The sequence below is a fragment of the Kwoniella dejecticola genome, chromosome 10 (genome assembly GCF_000512565.2).
Source record: "Kwoniella dejecticola CBS 10117 chromosome 10, complete sequence".
Taxonomy (NCBI): Eukaryota; Fungi; Basidiomycota; class Tremellomycetes; order Tremellales; family Cryptococcaceae; genus Kwoniella; species Kwoniella dejecticola.
The window spans coordinates 1,084,533-1,105,571 of NC_089310.1; the positions used below are offsets into that span (position 1 = coordinate 1,084,533).

The window sequence follows — 21,039 nt, forward strand, 5'->3', positions numbered from 1 at the left end:
ATAGTGCTACATGGGATGTTTTGCCCTTTACTTGATATACTGAAGAAGGCCGAATGCATGAATGCACGAATGCAGTGACGTATGGCTTCATATTCAGCCAGAAACCGCCCTCACCGATCGGTGACCTCGATGGCCTTTTGTCTAGTACACTTAACGATCAACTTTAATATGTGGCGAGTGCCAGATCCTTCCCGTGATCATAGAGACATCGGAACAGAACGACTGTCTCATCTCACTTGGCATCTCACCCATTGCGTCATGGCGACACGCTTTAGGCATTTGTCACTGCTAAGGGTGCAGGGAAGTACAGGTTTGAGTTGGTTCGGAATAGGCTTACAACGCGATCGGTTCTCGTCTCTGACCTGAACGGCTGCCTTCGATTGACCACGGACGTAGCGATATAATATACAATCTTCACCACACACACTATTCGGGCTGCGATCCGCTCATGGACACCCGACTAGATTGTCTTGTACACACAACGAACACATCAGCACAAGTCTCGAAAAAGTTGTCAAATTAGGTCCCGAATGCGTTGGCTTATTGGAATGAGTGTGTACGGCGTCATGCCTTTCTGAATGATGCTCATCTAGATTGATGAGATCTTTGCTCCATGTACGACAAACAGGCATGATCCACGAAGTTCCGTGTAATTGTTTTGACCTCGCGAGGAGTAAGTAATCTAGTCAGTTTCGAATGTGAGCTGGCAGAGCTCGTGCATGTGAACAATGCGTATTCTCGGCGTGATGTGCTGATAAGTCAAGATCATTCATATTTCGACTTCAACGGAATCGCTATCGCTACAATGGTTTTGCTATCTTATGGGCTAAATTTCGGAGGTGGAATTGTTTAAAGGACCTTGTTCGCCCAGTCGTCGACCTTGGTCAATTGAGGGAACCCTTCACTAGGCGGTTCACTGTGATATGGAAAGTACTCAGCCATAACTTCTTTTTGTTCGCTCACGCATAAAGGCGCCGATTGTGGAGAAATCGAGAAGAGAATGAACGAAGATGGATGAAGGGACAGAGGGATGGGGGGACGGAGCAATGGAGGGACGAGAGACAGAGATACGGGAGGATGGCCGGATAGTTAGGCGGGTGAAGAGGTCGAGGGACGAGATACGGGCGGATGAGCGGGTAAAGGGAAGTAAGGGAGATCGAGGGCGGAGAAGGAGGTATGGAGCAGAGAAAGAAGGGCGGAGGAGGTGAGGGACGCAAGGGTGAAGATGGGAAGGAAGGGCGAAGGGGGAAAGAGGCAGGAAAGTAGATGGATACAAGGGCGGAGGAAAGGAAGGAAGGAGGAACGGGGGGAATGGAGGAGCGAAGGGGCCGGCGGATGAACGGGCAGAAACTCACCTGAACTTAGTAGCTACAAAGACCTTCTCCACCCCGGCGAAACGCTTATCGAACTTCTCGTATAACTGAGGGAAATCCTCGATATTGACTCTGTGCGAGACGAGCATCTTGACGTCGAATTTACCCGTCAAGATATAATCGTTCAATATCTCATGCCAGTAGAGGTGTACCGGTGCTTGTCCATTCCCAATAAACCTGACACCCTTTTCCATCAATGCCCCAATATTGAAGTGGTTGGTGTATCCTGCGTAAGCGCCGATGAGGCCGACTCGACCGAATTTCTTGACTAGCCAGATCATCTCATTGGGCGTCTCAGAGACGTCCGTCTCGAGCATCAAGGCTTTCTCGACTTTGTGTAAGAGCGTTTTGGGCTCGTGGAATGATGTGGCGTCGATACAGACTACGAAAGGGCACAGAAGGTATCAGCGAAGTACTAGCTTGTCGTACGATCGAGATAAAGGTCAGACGACTCACCATCTAGACCGCCGGGAACTTCGCCGCTGATTTTCTTGGTAACGTTCTCAGCCTTGAAGTCGACAGGAACAACGTTTCCAAGGGCCTTCGCGGCGGCCAGTCGAGCGGGCTGAGTGTCGATAGCGTAGACCTTGGAAGCCCCCTTGAGAAGAGCCCATTTCACACAAGCTAGACCGATTGGACCGAGACTGTACGATTAATTACCAGAAGACCGCTGATCAGCCATACTGTGTACTACATTTTCCATGATGAGGAGAATTGCTCACCCCCAGATACCGACGATGTCTCCTTCCTCGACTCGAGTATCCACAACAGCGTGATAAGACGTAGGTAGGACGTCGGACAGGTCTACAGGGTCGGGTAGGCAAGGTGAGCGGAGTGCGCCACTTCACCTTCGTTCGTTCAAGATACTCCAACTTACACAACACTTGTTCATCTATTCCCAGGGTAAGCATACGGAATTAGCGCTCGTCTCTACTACCGATTGCAAAGCAGGGCAAATGGACGCACCCGTGACACCAGGAGGGATCTTGAGGCAGTTCACTTCTCCGAAAGGTACTCGAGCATACTCGGCTTGTCCTCCGGGAAGTCCACCGGCTGGAAATACACTCCTATCAGCTTTTCCCTTTATTTCTAAGCATGCAGCCTTAGAATTCCCACGAACTCAAGTGTCCATAGCCGAAAAATCCAGCGTCTCTTTGCCCGTACATGCTCGCCATGAGACTAGAGTTGTTGGTTCGGTCGCACATGGACGAAAACTTCTTCTGGCAGTATCGGCAAGTGCCACACGCGACCTGGAAGGAAGTGACCACTTTGTCCCCCGGTTTGAGGGTTGTGACACCTGGTCCGACCTTGTCTACTACTCCCCTGCGTAGCGCGTGGTCTGTCAGCTAAGTTGCATACATGAAATAGCAGAATTATCGAGAAACTGATGATTTTCGACGAGGGCGAGAGGAGGGGATGAGAGGTAACAAATGACGGAGATCGCCGCCATACTGCACGACACCACCCACACTACACCAAACACCACTCACCCCTGCTCCCTCACTGCTTCCTGTGTGTGCGATCAGCATCGCCTGGATGAACGCAAGCAAGCGCGTCAATCGACTGGATGCTCGCCCTGCTTGTCGTGCCCTTCGACGAAACAGCTTCCCCTCGTCTGGGTGAACTCTTGCCGGAAGAATACTCACATGAACTCGTGTCCGAGGATATCTCCCTTCTGCATACCGATCATCTCCGAGTGATACAAATGCAGGTCACTTCCGCAGATGGTCGTTCCCGTGACTTTGAGGATCACATCCTTGTCCTCTGAGATATCGGGGATGGGCGCATCGACCAGTTGGACTTTCTCGTTTCCGAACCATGCGAGCGCTTTCATCGTCGATCCGTCTGGCCGATGTTTGTATTCTGGATTGGCAGCTACGGGCACTGGGCCCATAGCGTCCTGAACCATGTTGGCGACTGCTTGCATCGTGTTGATCTCTGGGCTTGGTTTTTGCTGATTCGATTTAACTGCGATTGGCTGTTACTGTTACTATTGCTCAATCAGTGTAGCGTAGTGCAGACTATTATTCAAGACAATTGTTTGCATGGTCGCATACACATTTGACTATATAGGATTTCTGCGTCCAGACCACCTGCTGCCGACAAGCAACCATCGTCATAATCATGTGGAGGCCAATGGAAGTCACCTGCATCATACCGATTACACTTCGTTCGATGTTCGTGCCAAAACAAAGATCGTTCTACTGGAATGGCACACACCTTCTTGCGGGAATCGCCATGACGTCAAGGGGTAAATTCTTAGCGCTACGAGTGACCTCCACTCTTCTGCTTTTTCGGGCCGTCTGCCGTCAGTCTCTAGTGACGCCTGCCATCATGCACGCAAAAGGTGTTTAATCGATTTCGATGAGATGCACGCTAAGCGGGACCTGGAAAGAATTTCCGGAATAGACGGAGACATGGACATGTGCTGTCCCTGCCGTTTGGCGTCGATATATGGACGGACGTGGTGGCCACTTCGCGTAGGAGCTGGACTGGAGAAACCATGTCTAGCCTCGCAGCTAGATGCAATTGATCCTGATGTACCAAGCAATACCGATCGTCATCAGCTGCCCGAGGAGGGGACATGCATTGCAACTTCCTCGACAAACCCATGCATATGTATGTGGGGGGAGGGATGATGTCCAGTGCGCCAGAGATGCTTAGACGAATTCATAGCTCGTGCAGACCACGTGTCTCGCACGTGAATGTCACGATTGATGTTTCCGATTTTTGTGAATCACCTCGACTAACGATGAAATGATGAGAACACCCTCTTAGTAACGAATATTGTAGCACTACGCGCAACAAACCTGCCAGAGGATACGCCAAAAATCTGTCAGATCAGATCTTATCAAATCAAATCACCGGCAATCCTTGTAACAGTCCATCTGAGCATAAAACATATCTAAACTGAACCTTTCAGAGGGAACGCGAACATGGTCCGAGAGATAGACCCGCCTTCGATACAGAAAGATTTCCTCCTAGCCGCACTGGCAGAGGGGAAACGACTGGACGGGAGGATACCCCTTCAACAGCGGAAGATCGAGTTCATATTCGGGGAAGAGCTGGGTAACGTCGAGTGTAGACTTGGTAAAACTGCGTACGTCCGTCTTCCCATCATGCCGATCCAATCGAGGTGGGATCATCACGGATTATCATCTTCTCACTCTCATTCTTCTGTCTGCACAACGCCTTAAGCTGACTGGCGCTGCCTTGAAATGTAGTGTCCTCGCTCAAGTCTCAGCGAGTATAGTGAAGCCGCGAGAAGATCGACCGTATGAGGGTTTCCTCATGATCAATTCTGAAATTGGGCCTATGGCTAGTAGTGTCTACGAGAATGGGAGGTGAGTGGATGAGTACTGCGGCGAAAATCATACCTCCACCAGGCCTCAGGCTCGAAGCCTTTTATCAGTCGCTTTACAGCGTGACTGTCCATCTATTGTCGGGCTTGATCCAGAGAGCACCCGCATGAAGGTATCAAACTATACTAACTCGATCCAACCTTTATGCATTCAGATCGAGCGACTCGGAAGTATTGATCACGCGATTACTGGAGAAATCGATCCGACGTACAGAAGCGATCGACAGAGAAGCGTTATGTATATTAGCAGGAGAGAAAGTATGGCAGTTGCGCCTCACACTGCATTTCCTCAGTGATTCGGGGAACTTGCTGGATTGCGCTTCGATGGCTTCGATGATAGCCTTGAAACACTTCAGGAAACCTGATGTAGAGGTTATAGGTGATGAGGTGATCATTGTGAGTCATGTCGGGTCGAATCTGCTCTACCTCACATATCCCCTCTCAAATCACCTTGACCGTCCTATCTATAACTTAACTCTTACCTGATGCTAATGCCACTGTCGATTTTGCTTTTTCCTCGCCCTAGCACTCGCCGGAAGAACGTGCGCCTGTACCGCTAGCTATACATCATACGCCCTTATGCTTGACATTTGCATATTTCGAGAAGTAAGTGTTCTTCAGTCATGCCAACTTGCGTGAAAGAATTACCTTGCAAAACTGAGGATGGGATGTCTGAGGATGCAATCAGAGTGACGGAGAAAATGGACGGTACTGACTCCAAAGCTACCGCATTTTAGCCTTCCTCCGATACTCGATCCAACACACTTAGAAGCCACTCTCTGCGAGGGTACACTCACGGTCACCATGAATGCTCAACGGGAGATCTGCGTCCTGTCGAAAGCCGGAGGTACACCTTTAGCTGCGGAAGACATAATGGGAGTGGTCAGGGTGGGAGTAGACAGGGTAAGGGAGATGGTCAAGATAATGGATGATGCCTTGGAAAAGGATAGGGAGAATCGAGTGGTGGAAGTGCGATAAATTGAGCAATTTTGCCTTTCCTGCATCTTTCGCTGTTGACATAATGATGACAAGCCGTAAGAATACCCAGCAATCATATACCTTGTAAACTCGATCCAGTATCACGTTAATATCGTCTCACCTTCATACATGTATAATGACGTCCATGATATCAGATGATGAAGAAGTGTCAGCTGAATGATTCGTTTCAAGTCCCTGTTCAACTGAATTCTGCAATGTCTCCATGACGCCACAATGTCAATCCGATGAGACACGATGCATAAGAGGTATTCTGAAACGCCCTTTACGACACTTTTTGATACCCGATACCTGCCTGTTGCAGCGTGTATAATCGCAGAGAGTTGCGCAGTAATCTTGCTTGCAAGTTGCATGTCCATGACCTAGATACTATTTGTCAATCTGCGTGGTCTCACTCACTTTAGTGCAATGTCTGTGGTTGAGACACGCTTGCTCGTTTTTTGATTTTTTATTTTACGAGTAACGATTAATTGATTTTGGCTGAGTGAGTACACTCATAGTAGCTTTGGTGCACCGCATTGATCTCCATTGAACGCAGCTTCTTTTCTCATTTCCTCCTTTAGCATATCCGCTCGTCACTATACAGCACTACTCCTTATACGACTGTACAAGCACATCAGGCAGCTGAACATCATTGCTCAGACAGCATCATCAGGACAAGGAGATCCGCTTGACCATCGCTTGACCGCTTATCTTGAATTACGAGAGAAGCAACACGCGTATACGTAGAGTAGAGTCAAAACTCAATTCCGGTTTAACATCTTAATCAAAATCAAGATCAAAATTATCTTAAACACGACTCGCAGATCATCATCAACATCAACGATTTAGGTAGATCAAGATCGCCCCTCCATTGCTGCAATACATCACGTACGATAGACTCGGTGACGAATGATTCGATAGAAGCAAAAAGAGGGTATGGATCGTTTGTTCAGGTTGGTTAATACTCTAATTTCCTCCCATTCACAATTAAGCTATTTGCTGTGCAAATACCAGCAGTAGTCTATCGTATCTTCTCGTTATCGCCTATCAAAGTCCTCTATACCGGGATTCATCGACAAGGGAAGACGAGGAGCTAATCAATCTTGACATTCTTGCATCTATCTACCCATCAAACTCTGATGTTCTGCAATTTGTCTTTACCAATGGTCGAATCAACTTTCTCGCGTCCTATTCCTTTCTCAACATCCACGAACGCCTATACGACCAATAGAAAACGTACGGCCTCCACATCAGAGAAGAAGAATCCGCTCAACGGAAGACGAACACCCTCCGGATCGAACCATAATCACCTGGAGAGAGGTCATAGCGGGAAACACAATCGAGCGAGTCCGGCAGAGGATGGGGCAACGCTCAAGCAGGTGAAGGAGCAGGGGAGCTCTGACCCAAGTAAGGAGAGTGGAGGGGGAAAGGCACCTAGTTTGAACGTGGATATAAGAAACTCACTTATCCTCCCCTCGTAAGTAGGCCCAGATCGGTCTTGTCCTTTCCCTCACAAGAAGCATGAGCTGATGTTTTCTCTTCAAACCTCTGCAGCTTGTCACAGCGTTTCTCAGTGCTTCTTCCTTCGCTATCGACTGCTCCAGAAGAGTCCTTACGATCGCTCCTTGCTTCGCAGAGAGCAAGACATCATGGTCCTGCCCTCACAGAGGAAGAGGAAGAACTGCTCTTTGCAGAAATGAGGGATCAGGCCTTAGATGATCAATGGGATGGAAGACCACCTAATATGGACGAGAATTGGGCTAGAACAGGCTTAGATGTCAGTCCGTCGCATGTGAAAGCTACTCGAAACGGTATCTCGCCCTCAGTATCTTCGCCATCCTTACTCACCTCATCTTCGTCGACGCCATCATTCTTTGCGAGTTCAGAAAATGGCAAGGGCAGTCATCTTCCTTCCACCCCAGCCAGTCTTCTTGGGTCACCGCCCCCGACATCGAGTTCTTTCTCGTCTTTCCAGACATTTGGCGTGGGCTCTTCGCCTGATACTGCTACCTCGCCGATCGGTGGAGCATTCAAGACCAAATCGTATGGATTCAGCGGTGGATCAGGGATGAGAGAAGCTGAATATATGCGAAAAGTGAAGAAATCTTTCAGTCACAAGGACCTCAAAAACAGCTCCATATCTTCCAGAAGAAGCGATAAGACAGAGGATGGAAGTACGCCAACCAGGGAAAGCATACCTTTGCCACCTCCGATATCGCCAGAAAAGGCGAATGCCTATTATCAGCCTACGAAACGACCCGAAAGTCCCACTACATCAGAAAAGACTGCGACACCAACTTCAAGTATAATGCCCAACATCTCTTCCACCTCGTTACCCCGTGGTCACTCCCGATCTTCCTCTCTCAATTACAACCCCCCTACGCCTACTTCTGCGGAAGACCCAGCGTATGCAATAAGGCAGCAGAAGTCTAGAAAGAGACAATCCCGGCTGGACGGATTGACGCCGGCTCAGGTCAAGCGAATATCCATGGCTCTCCAGGAGATCGGCGGTCAGCTCAAGAGAGGCAGTATGACCGTGGGTCCCCTTGATGCGCCCAAGCAATCTCCCGTCACGGAAGAAGTAGAGGAGATCTTAGATTCTGAGTCGAGACGAGAATCCCAAATCGATGAAGACGGACTGATAGGTCGAGATAGACGGCCGTCTGATCTTCGTTCTGAGGACTCTTGTCAATCTGCTACCTCATCCGTTTTCCCTTTCCAGATGTCTCCCACGAACAGCACATTCACTGGAACAGGAACAAGCACCGAGCCGTCTTCACCATCTCGGTTACCTCCCTCACCGCGTACCCATAATCTCCTAGCACATGTAGAAGAGCCTCTTCCACCTATTCCCATGCCAGTGTTTACTCCTACACGAAGTCAACCTGTACGCCATCAGCCTACATCTTCCAACGCATCGACCTCGACCGTATCGCCTAATCAACCGGTATATATACCCGGTCAGCCTAGACCCATAAGATTGACACATCATTCGCAGTCAAGTATTTCGTCAAGAGCGGCCACTCCAAGTAATCAGTCGCCACTTGATGCCATCAGAACCGCCATCTCACCTGAAAATACGCCGTCTCCGCTAAAAGGTATGCCTGGTATTGCAGCTCGGACCTCTTCTTTGGGGAGATCCCGGTCAGTCAATCAAGCACAGGGTACGCCCACCAGACCTGGCTCAACTACAGATGATAGCGGGAGCCATTCGAGTCGCACAAGTAGTAGTGCTCGACGTAGAGCTGGGACCATTGGAGAAGCACCGTCAAGCAGGAGAATGTCCTCTACGTACTCCAGTACCCCTTCAACACCCGATATCATCGAGGAAGCAGATGAAACCGCCTTCGTTGATGAGGATCACTTACCTCACCATCAAGAGGAAGAGATCATACCCGAAGTCAAGCAAGTCCAAGGGAGACATAGTGTCGCCAACTCACGCTCCATATCGGAACACTCCCTCCATCAGCTTCATCATAATCTTGGTTGGGGCTTGGATAGCTCTCAAGAGTCTCGTGGAAGAACCATCTCGTCTCAAGGATCGATCGATGGGTCCGATTACACTCCACCCAACGAGTTCATCGACCCTTCGGGACCGATTTCGCCGACGACTACGTTGCGACGTCCGACCTCGACCCATTCAACAAGCTCGAGCACCTTCGAACAAGATCAAATTCCCGATGAAATTGTCTGGGCTAACTCTTTTGTCAATCATTCTCCAAAGACAATCGACCTGGAATCTGACGAAACGTCAAATCTCGAGCCAGGATACGAAGCAGAGATCTTGAGGAAGATGAGTGGAATAGGTATGGAGGACTTGATGATGTTGCAGGCGAAATTGGTCGTCAAGGCGAAAGCGGAACGAGAGGCATTGAGAGGGGATCTGGAGGACAGTCCGATGGTTCCTGTGAGTTTGGCAGATCGTCTAAATATGAATACATAACTTGCGAATAACACAATATCTTGCAGTTCTCCCCTCCTATTTCACCGGACACATACCCCATGAATGGGAGAGCAACGTTGCCTATTGAGAGAGCGACATCACCTGTACTAGCCAGACCTATCAGTCCTCCTCCACCGTCATCTTGGCGATTCCCGCCCTCGGAGACTCTGCAATCGTCCTCCACGAATACTACGCCTTCACAAGAGAGATCGAATGTAATCTCTTCCGTCGATACACATATTCTCACTCCACCTTTGACCGGAAGTAGCACCGGTGCAACGGTCTCGCGATCAGGGTCCAAATCGAACCAGATGATCCTGCCCTCAAGGCCTGCGCCTGCACCACCGCAGATACCGGCCGATACACCTTCCGATATGGCTGACGAAATCAAAACGCCTTCTTCAGCGGGTCTTTCACTTTCACGCAATCCTTCGACCAAGGCTTATCAGCACCGAGTACCTCTCGAACAAGATCCAGATGTTCGCAGGGATTTCGAGGCTCGTATTGCTGCCGCTACGGCTGCTTTGAATCGCACACCGTCAGTCCAGAATACTAGTAGTGGCAGTAAGCTTGATAGAAAATTCAGCAAGAAGGGCGGTCCGATGGTTATTTCCTCTCCGAAATTGGTATCTTCAACTGCGAATGTACCTACGACCCCACTCACGCCTGAGAACTTCATTGATCCTGGCTTGGCGAAGAATCTGGAGAAGTCCACGAGTGGCGGAAGCAAGATGAGTCTGAAATGGAAGAAATTTACCGGCAAAAGGAACAAAGGCCCAAGTTTCTCCGGAAACGAAGTCACTCCTTTTCCTCCGGCACAGCCCACTCCACAACCTCAGCACAAGCTTTCGCCAAGTAAGCAACTCCAGCAGCAACAGCAACAACAGGTTCTGCTTCAGCAGCAGCAGCAGAACAAGCTATCGCCAATTCAGGACAATATCAGTTTATCAGGCGGACAAGGAGGATTACAGAGATCAGCATCTGCTTCTGTGGCTCAAAGACTAGAAGAGCCCATCAATCTGCGAAGTGGCGAACATTCGGAAGCTCCGCCTTCTGCTCCGCCTAATTTGGGTGCTTTCAGGTTTCCGCCGCCCCCCGAGCGCACTACTCCTATCCCCAAAGACCAAGTACCTTCCCCTCCGAGCAGCTTAGGGCATGCAAGCGGGCTCAAGCATGTCATGAGCAAGATGAAACGATCAAAAGAGACTTCGCCTCCTCCTCGACCTCCACATTCTGGACAATCAGCTCTACCTCAGCTCGCAAAGAGTAGACCCAGCAGTCCGGCAGCGATCCAAGATCGAGTCATGAGTCCTTTACCTGGTATCGAAGCTGTTGCCACTTCCAGATCTGGGCATACGCCTACCTCCTCTGATGATGATGCCCGTACAAAGTTTATCGAAGCTGGAAGAGCCCTCGGTCTGACTGAAGACCAATTGAACGATATGCTGGCTGCTAAAGGGATGAAAGGGACTTCTGCGGCTGCGGCTGTCCCCGTTATTTCATCAAATGTGGCTTCCTCCACAGCGCCAGCACTAGTCAATCACGAGATTCATGAAGCCAAACCCGAGGAGAAGAAGGGCTTATTCAGATCCTTGTCCAAAGCTCGTAAAGCTCCTCAACCGTCGCCTGTGCCTTCATCTGCAACCCTTGAACCATCAGCTCCCATAGAGACCGCTCCACCCCTACCCAAGAATGACCGGGTGGTCGTCAGAAGGACAATGATCTTGCCAGAAGGCCTCAACATCATACCCTCTACACCTCAGACATTGTCAACTACGCCCAAGATACCCGAATCACCAGATTCGGCATCTCTATCGCTGAAACCCGGCAATCAACCGCGTAAACAATCCATCAGACGAAAACCTTTACAGCTGAGTAAAGAAGATCATGAGCTCGTTTCAGGATCTCCACCTGCCCATCGGCGTAATTTCTCCTTCTCGAATGCGTCAATCGAATCTGGCAGCAATACACCTACCAATCTCGGATTTAGCACAAACACAAGTAATGGATCTTCAGCTTCAAATTCACAGAATCAGGTCCCTACTTTGCATTCCGCCCATCCGGTCCAGGAATTGAACGGATTAGGCTTCCTGCATCCGAATACCCCGCTACACAAAACTTCTTCGGGCAACCTTCGATCTAGCCCTGGCAATGATTCCATCTTATCTGGAGATGATGAGTCTCACACACGCTCGTCTACTGGCGGGTCTTTAATTGACATGTACAGAAACAACGATGAGGAGGAAATGCTGGAAAGTCCCACGAAGAAGGGATCTTCCGCCTACAATGAAGAAGAAGGTCATTCGAGACGTATCTCTGAGGATGTGGGTAGTCTGGGCAGACCGTCGATGGAGGATGTGAATAGAAGGCGAATGACCCAGGCTGTTGAAATAACGTGAGATCAGCTTCTTCTGTCAGATCGATTTGCATGTCATTCTGGTACCCAAGCTGACTTGCCAAATATGCGGTAGTGAATATGCGGATGGCCAGGTCATATGGAACATCGTGGATGCCCTGCGAACATCCGTCACTGGCTCAGTCGATGGCGAGGAATATACTTTCGACTCGACTGCGGCGCCTCATTCGAGATCAGGCAGCTACTCATCAAGCGTACGACATTCGATCATCCCGGAGAATGGAGATGTCTTCCAGAGCGCTGGAAACAGCGCCGCTGGATGGCCTAAAGCCTTGGGCAACGGTACGGCGGGACTCAATTTTAGGCATAGGGATAGAAATATCGGTCCTCGACCCAGACCACCTACTGATGTAAGTGACTTTGACGCCTTCTCATTGCTCTTTGCTCTCACGCTCACGCTGATTTGCCGACAACATAGGTATATTTCACATCGCATCGAGACGTGGCGGATCTGATCGACCATCTCTCACAAGACTTGAATGCATCCCACGGTAGGATAGATATCCTCCCCCATTCTGCCGCGGACGACGGAACGAACGATTGGCCACCTTCAAACACTTCTCCTTTCGGATTCCAGGGCTCTGCAGCACCAAGTACGCCAGAAAGGAGTACTCGAAGAACTTCCATGGCCAGATCTATGAATTCGCAATTTGAAGATGCCCCTTCTCCCGCTCAATTCCCAATCAGACCGACTCCATCGAGCAGAGCCAGAGCTCATATACCAAGTCCGATCAAAGCGCAAAGGGCCGAATCGGATTATAGCCAGATGGAGAATCTCAGTCCACCTCGTGCTGATGGCCATGAAGGTTCAGCTCAACGACAATTATTCAATGAAGACAACACCGAATCAAGAGGACAGAGTTACGTTTCGACGCATCCGCAATTGTCCCCCTCAAGCAAAAGCTTCGCGAGCTCCGTTTCGGCGCAGGGGAGATCGGTAGAAGATCGATTACAGGCTTTGTTGGATAGGTTGAAAGGTGATGGGATCGGGACGAGATTATGATCGGTCAAATGAACAAGGCTTCATGCGTTCAAGGTACAGGACAATGGAGAATGAAATCATTAGTCAGGTGTCTAGACATTGTGCCTGGGAGAGCGCGACTCGTGGAAAGGTTTGTCTGGTAATGAAATGTAGATGTAGGAAGGACAACGTATCAAATGGGAAATCGAGGTCTGGCAATATAACATTGTGTCCGATTGGGAATCTGATTAGACTGTATACAGTACAAGGCATGGGTTTGCTCGCTCGTTTTGTGTATATTAGTAACGATCGATGCGCTACGCTTATAATGAAATGACAATTAATTATGCTATGCCATGTATCGAGATTTGGCATGTCGCGGCTTGGCTAGACGGCAAGAAGACGTCAACAGAACGACTGGGTCTCGATGTCCAATCCATACCTCGAGACTGATCTACTAGCGAAGAATGCATAGACGAAAACACTGTACCGATCACTCTAATCCCGGAATGACTGGTATAAATCTGCTGGAAAACATATCAAAGAAGTTGCTTCTTTGCCCACTGTATATCGACGGTATAAATGTTCGTTTCGCTGATTATAATCATAAATACAATCCATGTGACTCTTTGACCTGATCTACTCGTATGATCTAGAAGACATGGCCCGTGACATCACCAATCACTCGATCTACCAGCTCCTGCACTGTCATATTACTGGGCTTGATCACGTCAGGAACGGAGAAGACGTAGTATAAGAACGTAGCTAGCTGGGGCTCGTTCAGACCGGAGAGCTTGATACCGTCCAGAGTAGTGATCAGACCCGGAGGCAGGGTGACGTGGTATGGCGCGAGGATGGAAGAGAGCGTCGAACCTGTGTTAGATTCTAGTACGCCGCCGGAAGCGCCTTTGTCGGGATTAGAAGTAGGTGGAGCTAGTAGGCCTGATACTAGGCCTGGAATAGGTGCCGCTTGAATGCCTGACAATCAAGATTTGGTGATTAGCTGAGGCTGGTGATGGACAACGCAGGTAGAATGAAGAGGATAAGGTGCAGACTTACCGGCTAACAGAGTGAGAGAGAGGAGGATGGGTGCGATAAGCTTCATATTATTTTCGTACTTCGCAAGACTTCCTGGTACTGAGATCAGGATGAGGTATCAAAGATGAGAGACGCAATGTGCGAGTATCCTGGCGGGAGTTAAATTGGGGACGAGCACCGATTACCTCGAGATATGGACTAGTTGCATAGAGGAGGAATGGAATGCAATCGGCGACCTTTTATATGTGTGCACGGAATCGTCTCGGACCGAGTCATGATCTACCATTTCGGTCCGACAATGATACAGTATGATGTGGATGCGGTCTTGGTCTTGACTCAGATCACATCACATCATCTTTTTCAATTTACGCCAAGCTTATTTTTAAGTTTAACATGTATGCGATCGTCGTTACGTTGAATCACATGTACGCTCATTCAACGATTCGGCTGGCGCCTCTGCTGCATCCCAGCAACACTGGAAAGGCAAGGACAAAAGCCTCGCGGCGTAATTTATGGTTGTCTACAACGATGACAATAGTCACACGTCGCAATCCCTATCGGGGCCATCATTGACACTGTGACCAGTCCTCCGTGGTTTGCCAAGTGGAAGTCGACAATTCGCTTGGCCTCGAATCCGAAACAGATTGATTGGTGAGAGAAACATTACAATACATCTTACACACTTACTTCATCAACTATGATACATGAATCCAGTTCAAGAGAATGGCCTAGGAACTCAGCTGTTCGGAGGAAACCAGCATAGAGAACACTATGCCAATCGTGTTGCGTTATCCTTGAGCTTGGTGGACTCTGCTCTGATCACGAAGCCGTCGGGGGAGAGCTGTCGCTGCACATTCAGGGCGTGAGAAATCATATCAGTGAGAAGCAATTACGAGAGTGATCTGCGATGTTTCACAACAAGGCATGTCAAATTTGTCTCAGGTCCACACGAAACGCCTCCTCCTTTCGATTTACCATGAATGGCAATGGAGTTAGAATGTTATTTGCATTTTTCTGATATCACCTTCACGTTCTTTCTATAACTACATGATATTATAAGATTGGGTAATAGGATTGCAAAAGGGACGATATGAGCTTTTTGGGGGCGCACCATACCGAAGGGCTGCACTGTCGGGACAAGGTCTTGGATCACCTGACTGAACTAGGCAGAGACATCAGATGGGCCTGGAATACCGGCGTCTTCATCATGTGTGCCCGAAGCCGAGATAGTCGAGCTGGCGACCGCAGAAGGAATGGCAGAAGTAGAGGTCGAAACATCGGCACTGGCACTAGCACTGGCGCTGATCACCGGGAGACTGATGCTGTCACTAGCGCTCAAAGACGCACTGGAGATGGAAGAGGGTACGAAAGTCGAAGTGGTGGAAACCGAAGACGTAGCTGAAGCACTGAGAGTGCTACTTGGTCTACCTGATGATCTAGTCCTAGATGGTCTAGTGGTATTGTGATGATGGCCGAACCTGTTCTCGAGATCTTCAACGATAGAATCGAGGTTGAGATTAGCGGGAAGGGTGATGCCGAATTCGCCGAGGAGTCGAGTGACGTTGAGCCCTCGGAGGTTGGACAGGTCGACATGATGTTCCTCGAGCACTTGGGTAAGGTTGAAATGACCGATGCTGGTGGAGGTTGACGAGGGGAACCTAGCGGATCGAGTAGCGCTGACACCGGCGCTAGCTGAAATAGCACCTGAGGTCGAGTTGTGCGGGTGGTGGAATAGGTTTCCTAATCCCAGAATAGGGGAGGCTTGGGTGCCTATATGTAGCTGGGTAAGCGGCATGCTCTACATTCTCAGAAGGGCAAGAGAGGGTAGGAAAGGGACTTACCAACAATGGTAGCGAGCGCAGCGGCGATGGCGAAGAACCTCATCGTGACTTAGGAGGATGAATTTGGTACAAGTAAGGAGCAAGGAGGCAATGGATGAGGGCTGCTACGGTGAGTGCTGAAGCTTTGGATGTTGTTTGGTTCAGTGAGTCAGTGGATGAAAGAAGGACGTTTGGGTCAGTGACTCTAGAAAGCAGGGCTTTTTATATACCTTTTACCAGCGAGGGAGGACTGAACGTTATTCGTGATTATCGATGATACCATCGCTGCGCTCGATTCGCGCTAAACCATTCTCGTCGAATACGAATCTATAAAGATGCAAACTGTTTCGATGAATCCTCATGTCTGGGAGCGATTAGATCATATTTCGTGCTTTGCTCACCGGTCATCAGTATCTGGGTGTCTAGATGCTAAGCTAAGGTCAATGACGCTAACCATCGGTAATGTCTCGAAATCGAAGCAGAAGACGAAGAAGCGGCAGCCTTCCACCAACGAGAAAAGGAGAGGTCAAGGGAAGAACAAGCGATTAAGCGTTCTGTAAGGGTACGAAGATGTAATGAGCGCCGAGCTCTCCGACTGGTGAGACTATCCAGCCAGGCGTAGCAGTCTACTGTGTGATGAGTGAACAAAGTGCGAAAAGGTATTTACTTCCTCGGTAAAGATCGTCCGAAACACCGGATGAGGAATGGTCGAATTAAGTCTGATCAGGATCCTTCGAAGGGTCGGTGTATATCCCATCATGACATTTTTGTCTGTCGGTCAGTTGTACAATTGTATACTTTGTTTACTCCTATTCATGGGTCGAGCTAGACTGCAAAAAGAATAAATGATCGACATTAGTTGACCTTAGCACCGAAGTTTATCTTGATAAGATCGAAAAGGGATTCTCCGAAACCCTTAACGATCCCATACTACGGGGTCCGCAGATGATCGAGACTTCCGCTTTCGGCGGGAATGTCTCTTCATTTGTTTGTTTACGCTTGTTGTTGATGAAAATTATTGTGTTATCATCAATCCATGTTGGTGCAGCAAAAACCAAAGATGGTTTGTTTCAAGACTACGCACTTAGTCCATCAAACAATCGATGACGCTTTTTGTGCTCATTTGTGCTCATCTCGACAAACAGCCTCTTTCGGTAGATGGCATCATCGCGATCGGGTTGGCGTGTCGCAAGACAAGGCAAAGGGAAGGACGATCCTCAGCAGAAATTTGAATCAGAGGCCAAATATGAACAATCTTGAGTCGGGATAAGCGATCGATTCTCGAGACTTGCAGATCGGATATCTGAAGTGCACATGATACATCGCTTCGCCAAAGACTACATTTCTCGGGTAGCGAACTCATCCACAAGCTCATCTGATATCTACGAAACTATCAACCTATTCCGACTGCTGGGCACCATGACACAACAGAGCTACACGATATGACTGAGTCAAGTCTAAGGTGAAGTGACAATAGCAGATCCGACAGGACCGCCGCTGGCTACCGCGTTGCCAACCGGGGCATCAATAGGCGGAGCACCAGTGGCACCAGTGGCCAAAGGAGAATCAGCGGGGGGACCAGTACCTGTAGCGCCGCCGAAGGGAGCACCTGAAGGAGGAACACTTCCGGAGACTCCGCCAGGAGGTCCATTGGCGGCTACACCTTTGCCTACAAACCCAATAGCTCCTGGTCCAGTACCAGTTGAGGCGGCTCCATTGATAGGGCTTCCACCACCGCTAAGGTTGTTGTTGTTGTTGTTTTGGACGGCTCCCGGTCTGTTGGCACCAGGAGAGGTACTCCCACTTCCGATGGGAATAGGAGGTCCAGTAGCCGTGATAGCACCTGGTCCTGAACCGGAACCTCCTGAGCCCACTGGACCGTTGATGTTACCGTTGACACCGGAGCTGCCGAGAGCACTGGGAGCTGCACCACCGCTGACGATGGGTGCTGCGGAGTTGAGATCGGAGTTGGCGTTGTTGACTTGTCTCTTGGCGCTGGCCGCAATGACGGAGGAGGAGGAAGGAGCTTGGGCATGGTAGCCGGAGGATCGGATAGTCCAGGGATCGCCTCCGAGAGTGGTAGTCACGGGGTAAGCGTCGGTCTGGGGGACTGGCGCAGCGAGTCCTATGATATCAAATAACGCAAGTCAGCCGAGAGATAGTCCAGAGCATTTTTCTGAGTAATACCCGGCAAACATAGGGACACGAGGACATACCGGTGGCGATTAGTGCCAAAAGGGAGAAAGTGATCGAGAATCGCATCTTGTTAGAGGGTATTGTGCAGGATGTGGGAGAAGGAGAGTGTATCGTCTAAGTAGTGGGTATGTGTAAAGTGCGAGTGCGAGTGTGAGGCGAGTGTGAGGTGCAAAGTGTAAAGTGTAAAGTGCGTAGTAAAGGGGAATGTCAACGGTGGAAGTGCAGTAATGTGTGGTACGGTGGGTGAATTATCGACGCCAGGTCTGATGATTGAGGAGAAAAACCTGACCTCGACTCATTTCAGGAAGGGTATTTATGCCTTATGGGCGCCTCGGTGATGGCCAGTGATGGCTAAGGTGATCGACCAAAGTGAGCAGCACCCCTTGATCATCACCATCATCATCATCGATCAAGTATCATTTACCTAATAGTGATCAGATGAAATAATGAAGCTGTCCCAATCAATTATTCCCTGATGCACCTTTCGCAGTCACTACAAAGGGTGGGCGGGATAGAGAGAGCAGAACGGACAGATGAACAGAGATGACCGACATCCTTTGATCAGTTGAACAGATCGTTTAGCTGCGCGTGGTCAATAGGAATGTTCTCTGATTGACGATAAAGGAGTTATGCTATCCAGCAGATCTAAAGAAAGGTCTGCGGTCATGTTCATCTTGCACATGTACAACCTCCTTAAATAAATCAATTGCGATTGAAGCAAGCCTTTGTGGGGTCCATTGAACTCGATGGAACTACGCATATCGTCCCCCTTAAGCATTTCTTGAAAGACTATTTTTCCGATTGCCCGCTCGTCTGGGTTAGGATGAGACGTGTAGTGTTACGTGTGAAAATGGCGATTAGTGAAAATGGCGATTGCAATTCTGGAAGCTATTTGGCAAGCTGCAGCTGATCAGATCGACAAAGGTGATGCGCATGCATATGATTGTCTAGATCTATACTTCAACAACATCAAGATCATCGCCCTGCTCCATGGACACGGTCTTGTGATCCTTGACAAGCTCCGACACATGATCATCTTTTGTATCATTCCCTTCGTCCCGCTGTAAGAGGTTCACCAGTCGTTCTATCGAGTCGATGATCTGTTCGCCAGCATGCTCGTCAGTATTGTGCAAGCCGCTCAAACAAGCGTGACGGGAGCGGGAATGGCACAGCTAGGACGTACCTGTTGATCGCTTTCGTTCTTGTGCAATTCTCGAACTACGAAATACGCTCCCCGATTTCGTAAAGCTTCTCTACCCGTGAAAGCTTCATGACCAAAACTTTGTCAGCTAAAGTAATGATGTGCAATTCTTCGCGGCGGACTTACTGGTGGAAAGTAACAGCAGGATTTCGATGCCCATCATCCTTAGGACAGTATCTTTCTCCCGTTCTTTCTCAGGCGGTAGGAATTGTAGTGTGGGCGGCAGCTTCTCCATGTCCTGTCATAGCATCGCTCGTCAGCAGGCTGACCTTAAGACAAGCAAACAAGCAAAACATTAATCAGCCAGTCGTACTCACTTCTATATCGTATTCCTCTGGACCCATCAGAGGTGCCAATACATAAGGTAATACATCTACACCTTTGACTCGTCTCGATGGATCAGACGGCAGCCTCACACGATCATCTGCAAGGATTCGCTTCAGCTGAGGACCTCTGGATGAGAGAAGGCTGAATCCAGCTGATTGAACCTTGACTTACGCTCAGAAGCTAGGAGCCAGCCCATACTGCCCCTATCCATTGCGCAATTTTTGATACATCCCAAGGCACCTCCTCTTCTGATCGTGTCGGGATGTTCCGTGTAAACCACTATCTTGGATAGAAGCGGCTCATCGTCCTCGCTTGGCTCGGCTGTCGAAGGACTCGGGAACGGTGGTCGAGGAGTCAACAGCAGAGGTCGAGTCGAAGGAGCCATCGAGATGTTGGCAAATACAGAAGCGAGGAAATGACATTCTCCTTTACGTTTTGCTTCTTGCTTTCCCTCTTTCACACCTTCGCTCGCACCGTCTTCGAACGCCTGAACGAGCGCCCTGATGGCGTCTATCTCGATCTCGTCGCTCTGCTCGACCTCCGCATTGGGAAGAAGGTAAGCAGGGTCTCGATAATCTGGATGCGTGGTCGATGAGGAGGACGCGCTTGCTGGAAGGAAGTATGGTGGATAATGCTTGGATTTCGGCAGGGGGACAAGAGGGATTGTTAGGTTGGTAAGGCTCGATATTAAAGAAGGATGTGAGGTGAGGTTGGATAAGAGCATCGAGGTGAGAGGAGATAATGGGGAGGTGGTGTTCTGCGAGAAAAGCAAATAGACCTTTGATTAGCTTGGTGCCTGAAGACAAAGATGTGTAAAGGCTCACAGCAGTGTAGGACACCAGCCAGACTAAGAACTCATGGTCGACTAAATGTCGAGCGACAGCCAAGGTATCGCTCAGATTGATTAAGGCGGATAAGGCATCGTGAGCTATAGCCTAGTAGTACAATTAGGTAAGCTATTGTGATCGCCCGATACTTGCCCTTACAGCTCTCAAATACGGTACGTACAGCTTGGTCTTTACACAAGGTAGCTAGATCCTTGATGGCTTTGATCTTGACCTCATCGCTTTCTTGTCCTTCTTTCCGCTTGTTGGGCAACAGTCCCCCGCCGTTTGAGCTAATTCCAGCGAAGGAAGAAGGGATGAAGATATTCCTCTGAGCCGAGTTTTTGGGTGTGTGCCCGACCAGATTTTGTAATGCCAAATGCCGGACTGATGGGTTGGGCTGATCCAAGAACTGGAAGAGGTCTGTCAAGGAGGTCATCTTGCTCCTCTGTATTGTATCTGTGGATATTGTCGTATATGGGTAATGGATGACGATGGAAGCATGTAAAAGTCGGTAAATGACTCTGGAGCTCTGGAAATTTATTTATGCGGGGAAAATCAACTTTCCCACGGTGACCCCTTATTAAACGTCGCCGCAACA

The 21,039-nt window shown here is 49.3% G+C and overlaps 7 protein-coding genes across 7 annotated transcripts; 2 read left to right on the forward strand and 5 right to left on the reverse strand.

The window, feature by feature from the left end:
• Window positions 1-849: 849 nt before the first annotated feature.
• Window positions 850-3,300, reverse strand: I303_107945 (uncharacterized protein; the record flags this gene model as incomplete). Its single annotated transcript, XM_018411198.1, has 8 exons — window positions 850-916; window positions 1,356-1,755; window positions 1,830-2,017; window positions 2,096-2,177; window positions 2,251-2,265; window positions 2,340-2,426; window positions 2,494-2,696; window positions 3,020-3,300. The coding sequence occupies 8 exons, from the start codon at window positions 3,298-3,300 to the stop codon at window positions 850-852; spliced, it is 1,323 nt and encodes a 440-aa protein (XP_018259866.1).
• Window positions 3,301-4,309: 1,009 nt separating this feature from the next.
• On the forward strand, window positions 4,310-5,712 carry I303_107946 (uncharacterized protein; the record flags this gene model as incomplete). The annotated part of the gene is made up of 5 exons (XM_018411199.1): window positions 4,310-4,473; window positions 4,598-4,717; window positions 4,890-5,130; window positions 5,261-5,340; window positions 5,472-5,712. 5 exons carry the CDS (start codon window positions 4,310-4,312, stop codon window positions 5,710-5,712), a joined length of 846 nt encoding a protein of 281 aa, XP_018259867.1.
• A 1,163-nt stretch (window positions 5,713-6,875) lies between these two features.
• I303_107947 (uncharacterized protein) lies at window positions 6,876-13,074 on the forward strand (the record flags this gene model as incomplete). Its single annotated transcript, XM_065969716.1, has 5 exons — window positions 6,876-7,189; window positions 7,267-9,619; window positions 9,682-12,050; window positions 12,127-12,421; window positions 12,490-13,074. 5 exons carry the CDS (start codon window positions 6,876-6,878, stop codon window positions 13,072-13,074), a joined length of 5,916 nt encoding a protein of 1,971 aa, XP_065825788.1.
• A 610-nt stretch (window positions 13,075-13,684) lies between these two features.
• Window positions 13,685-14,137, reverse strand: I303_107948 (uncharacterized protein; the record flags this gene model as incomplete). Its single annotated transcript, XM_018411201.1, has 2 exons — window positions 13,685-14,010; window positions 14,092-14,137. The coding sequence occupies 2 exons, from the start codon at window positions 14,135-14,137 to the stop codon at window positions 13,685-13,687; spliced, it is 372 nt and encodes a 123-aa protein (XP_018259869.1).
• Window positions 14,138-15,232: 1,095 nt separating this feature from the next.
• I303_107949 (uncharacterized protein) lies at window positions 15,233-15,954 on the reverse strand (the record flags this gene model as incomplete). The annotated part of the gene is made up of 2 exons (XM_018411202.1): window positions 15,233-15,840; window positions 15,912-15,954. The coding sequence occupies 2 exons, from the start codon at window positions 15,952-15,954 to the stop codon at window positions 15,233-15,235; spliced, it is 651 nt and encodes a 216-aa protein (XP_018259870.1).
• Window positions 15,955-17,347: 1,393 nt separating this feature from the next.
• I303_107950 (uncharacterized protein) lies at window positions 17,348-18,152 on the reverse strand (the record flags this gene model as incomplete). The annotated part of the gene is made up of 2 exons (XM_018411203.1): window positions 17,348-18,015; window positions 18,107-18,152. The coding sequence occupies 2 exons, from the start codon at window positions 18,150-18,152 to the stop codon at window positions 17,348-17,350; spliced, it is 714 nt and encodes a 237-aa protein (XP_018259871.1).
• An 887-nt stretch (window positions 18,153-19,039) lies between these two features.
• On the reverse strand, window positions 19,040-20,877 carry I303_107951 (uncharacterized protein; the record flags this gene model as incomplete). The annotated part of the gene is made up of 7 exons (XM_018411204.1): window positions 19,040-19,186; window positions 19,270-19,352; window positions 19,414-19,525; window positions 19,605-19,711; window positions 19,786-20,371; window positions 20,439-20,549; window positions 20,623-20,877. The coding sequence occupies 7 exons, from the start codon at window positions 20,875-20,877 to the stop codon at window positions 19,040-19,042; spliced, it is 1,401 nt and encodes a 466-aa protein (XP_018259872.1).
• Between the last annotated feature and the right edge of the window lie 162 nt (window positions 20,878-21,039).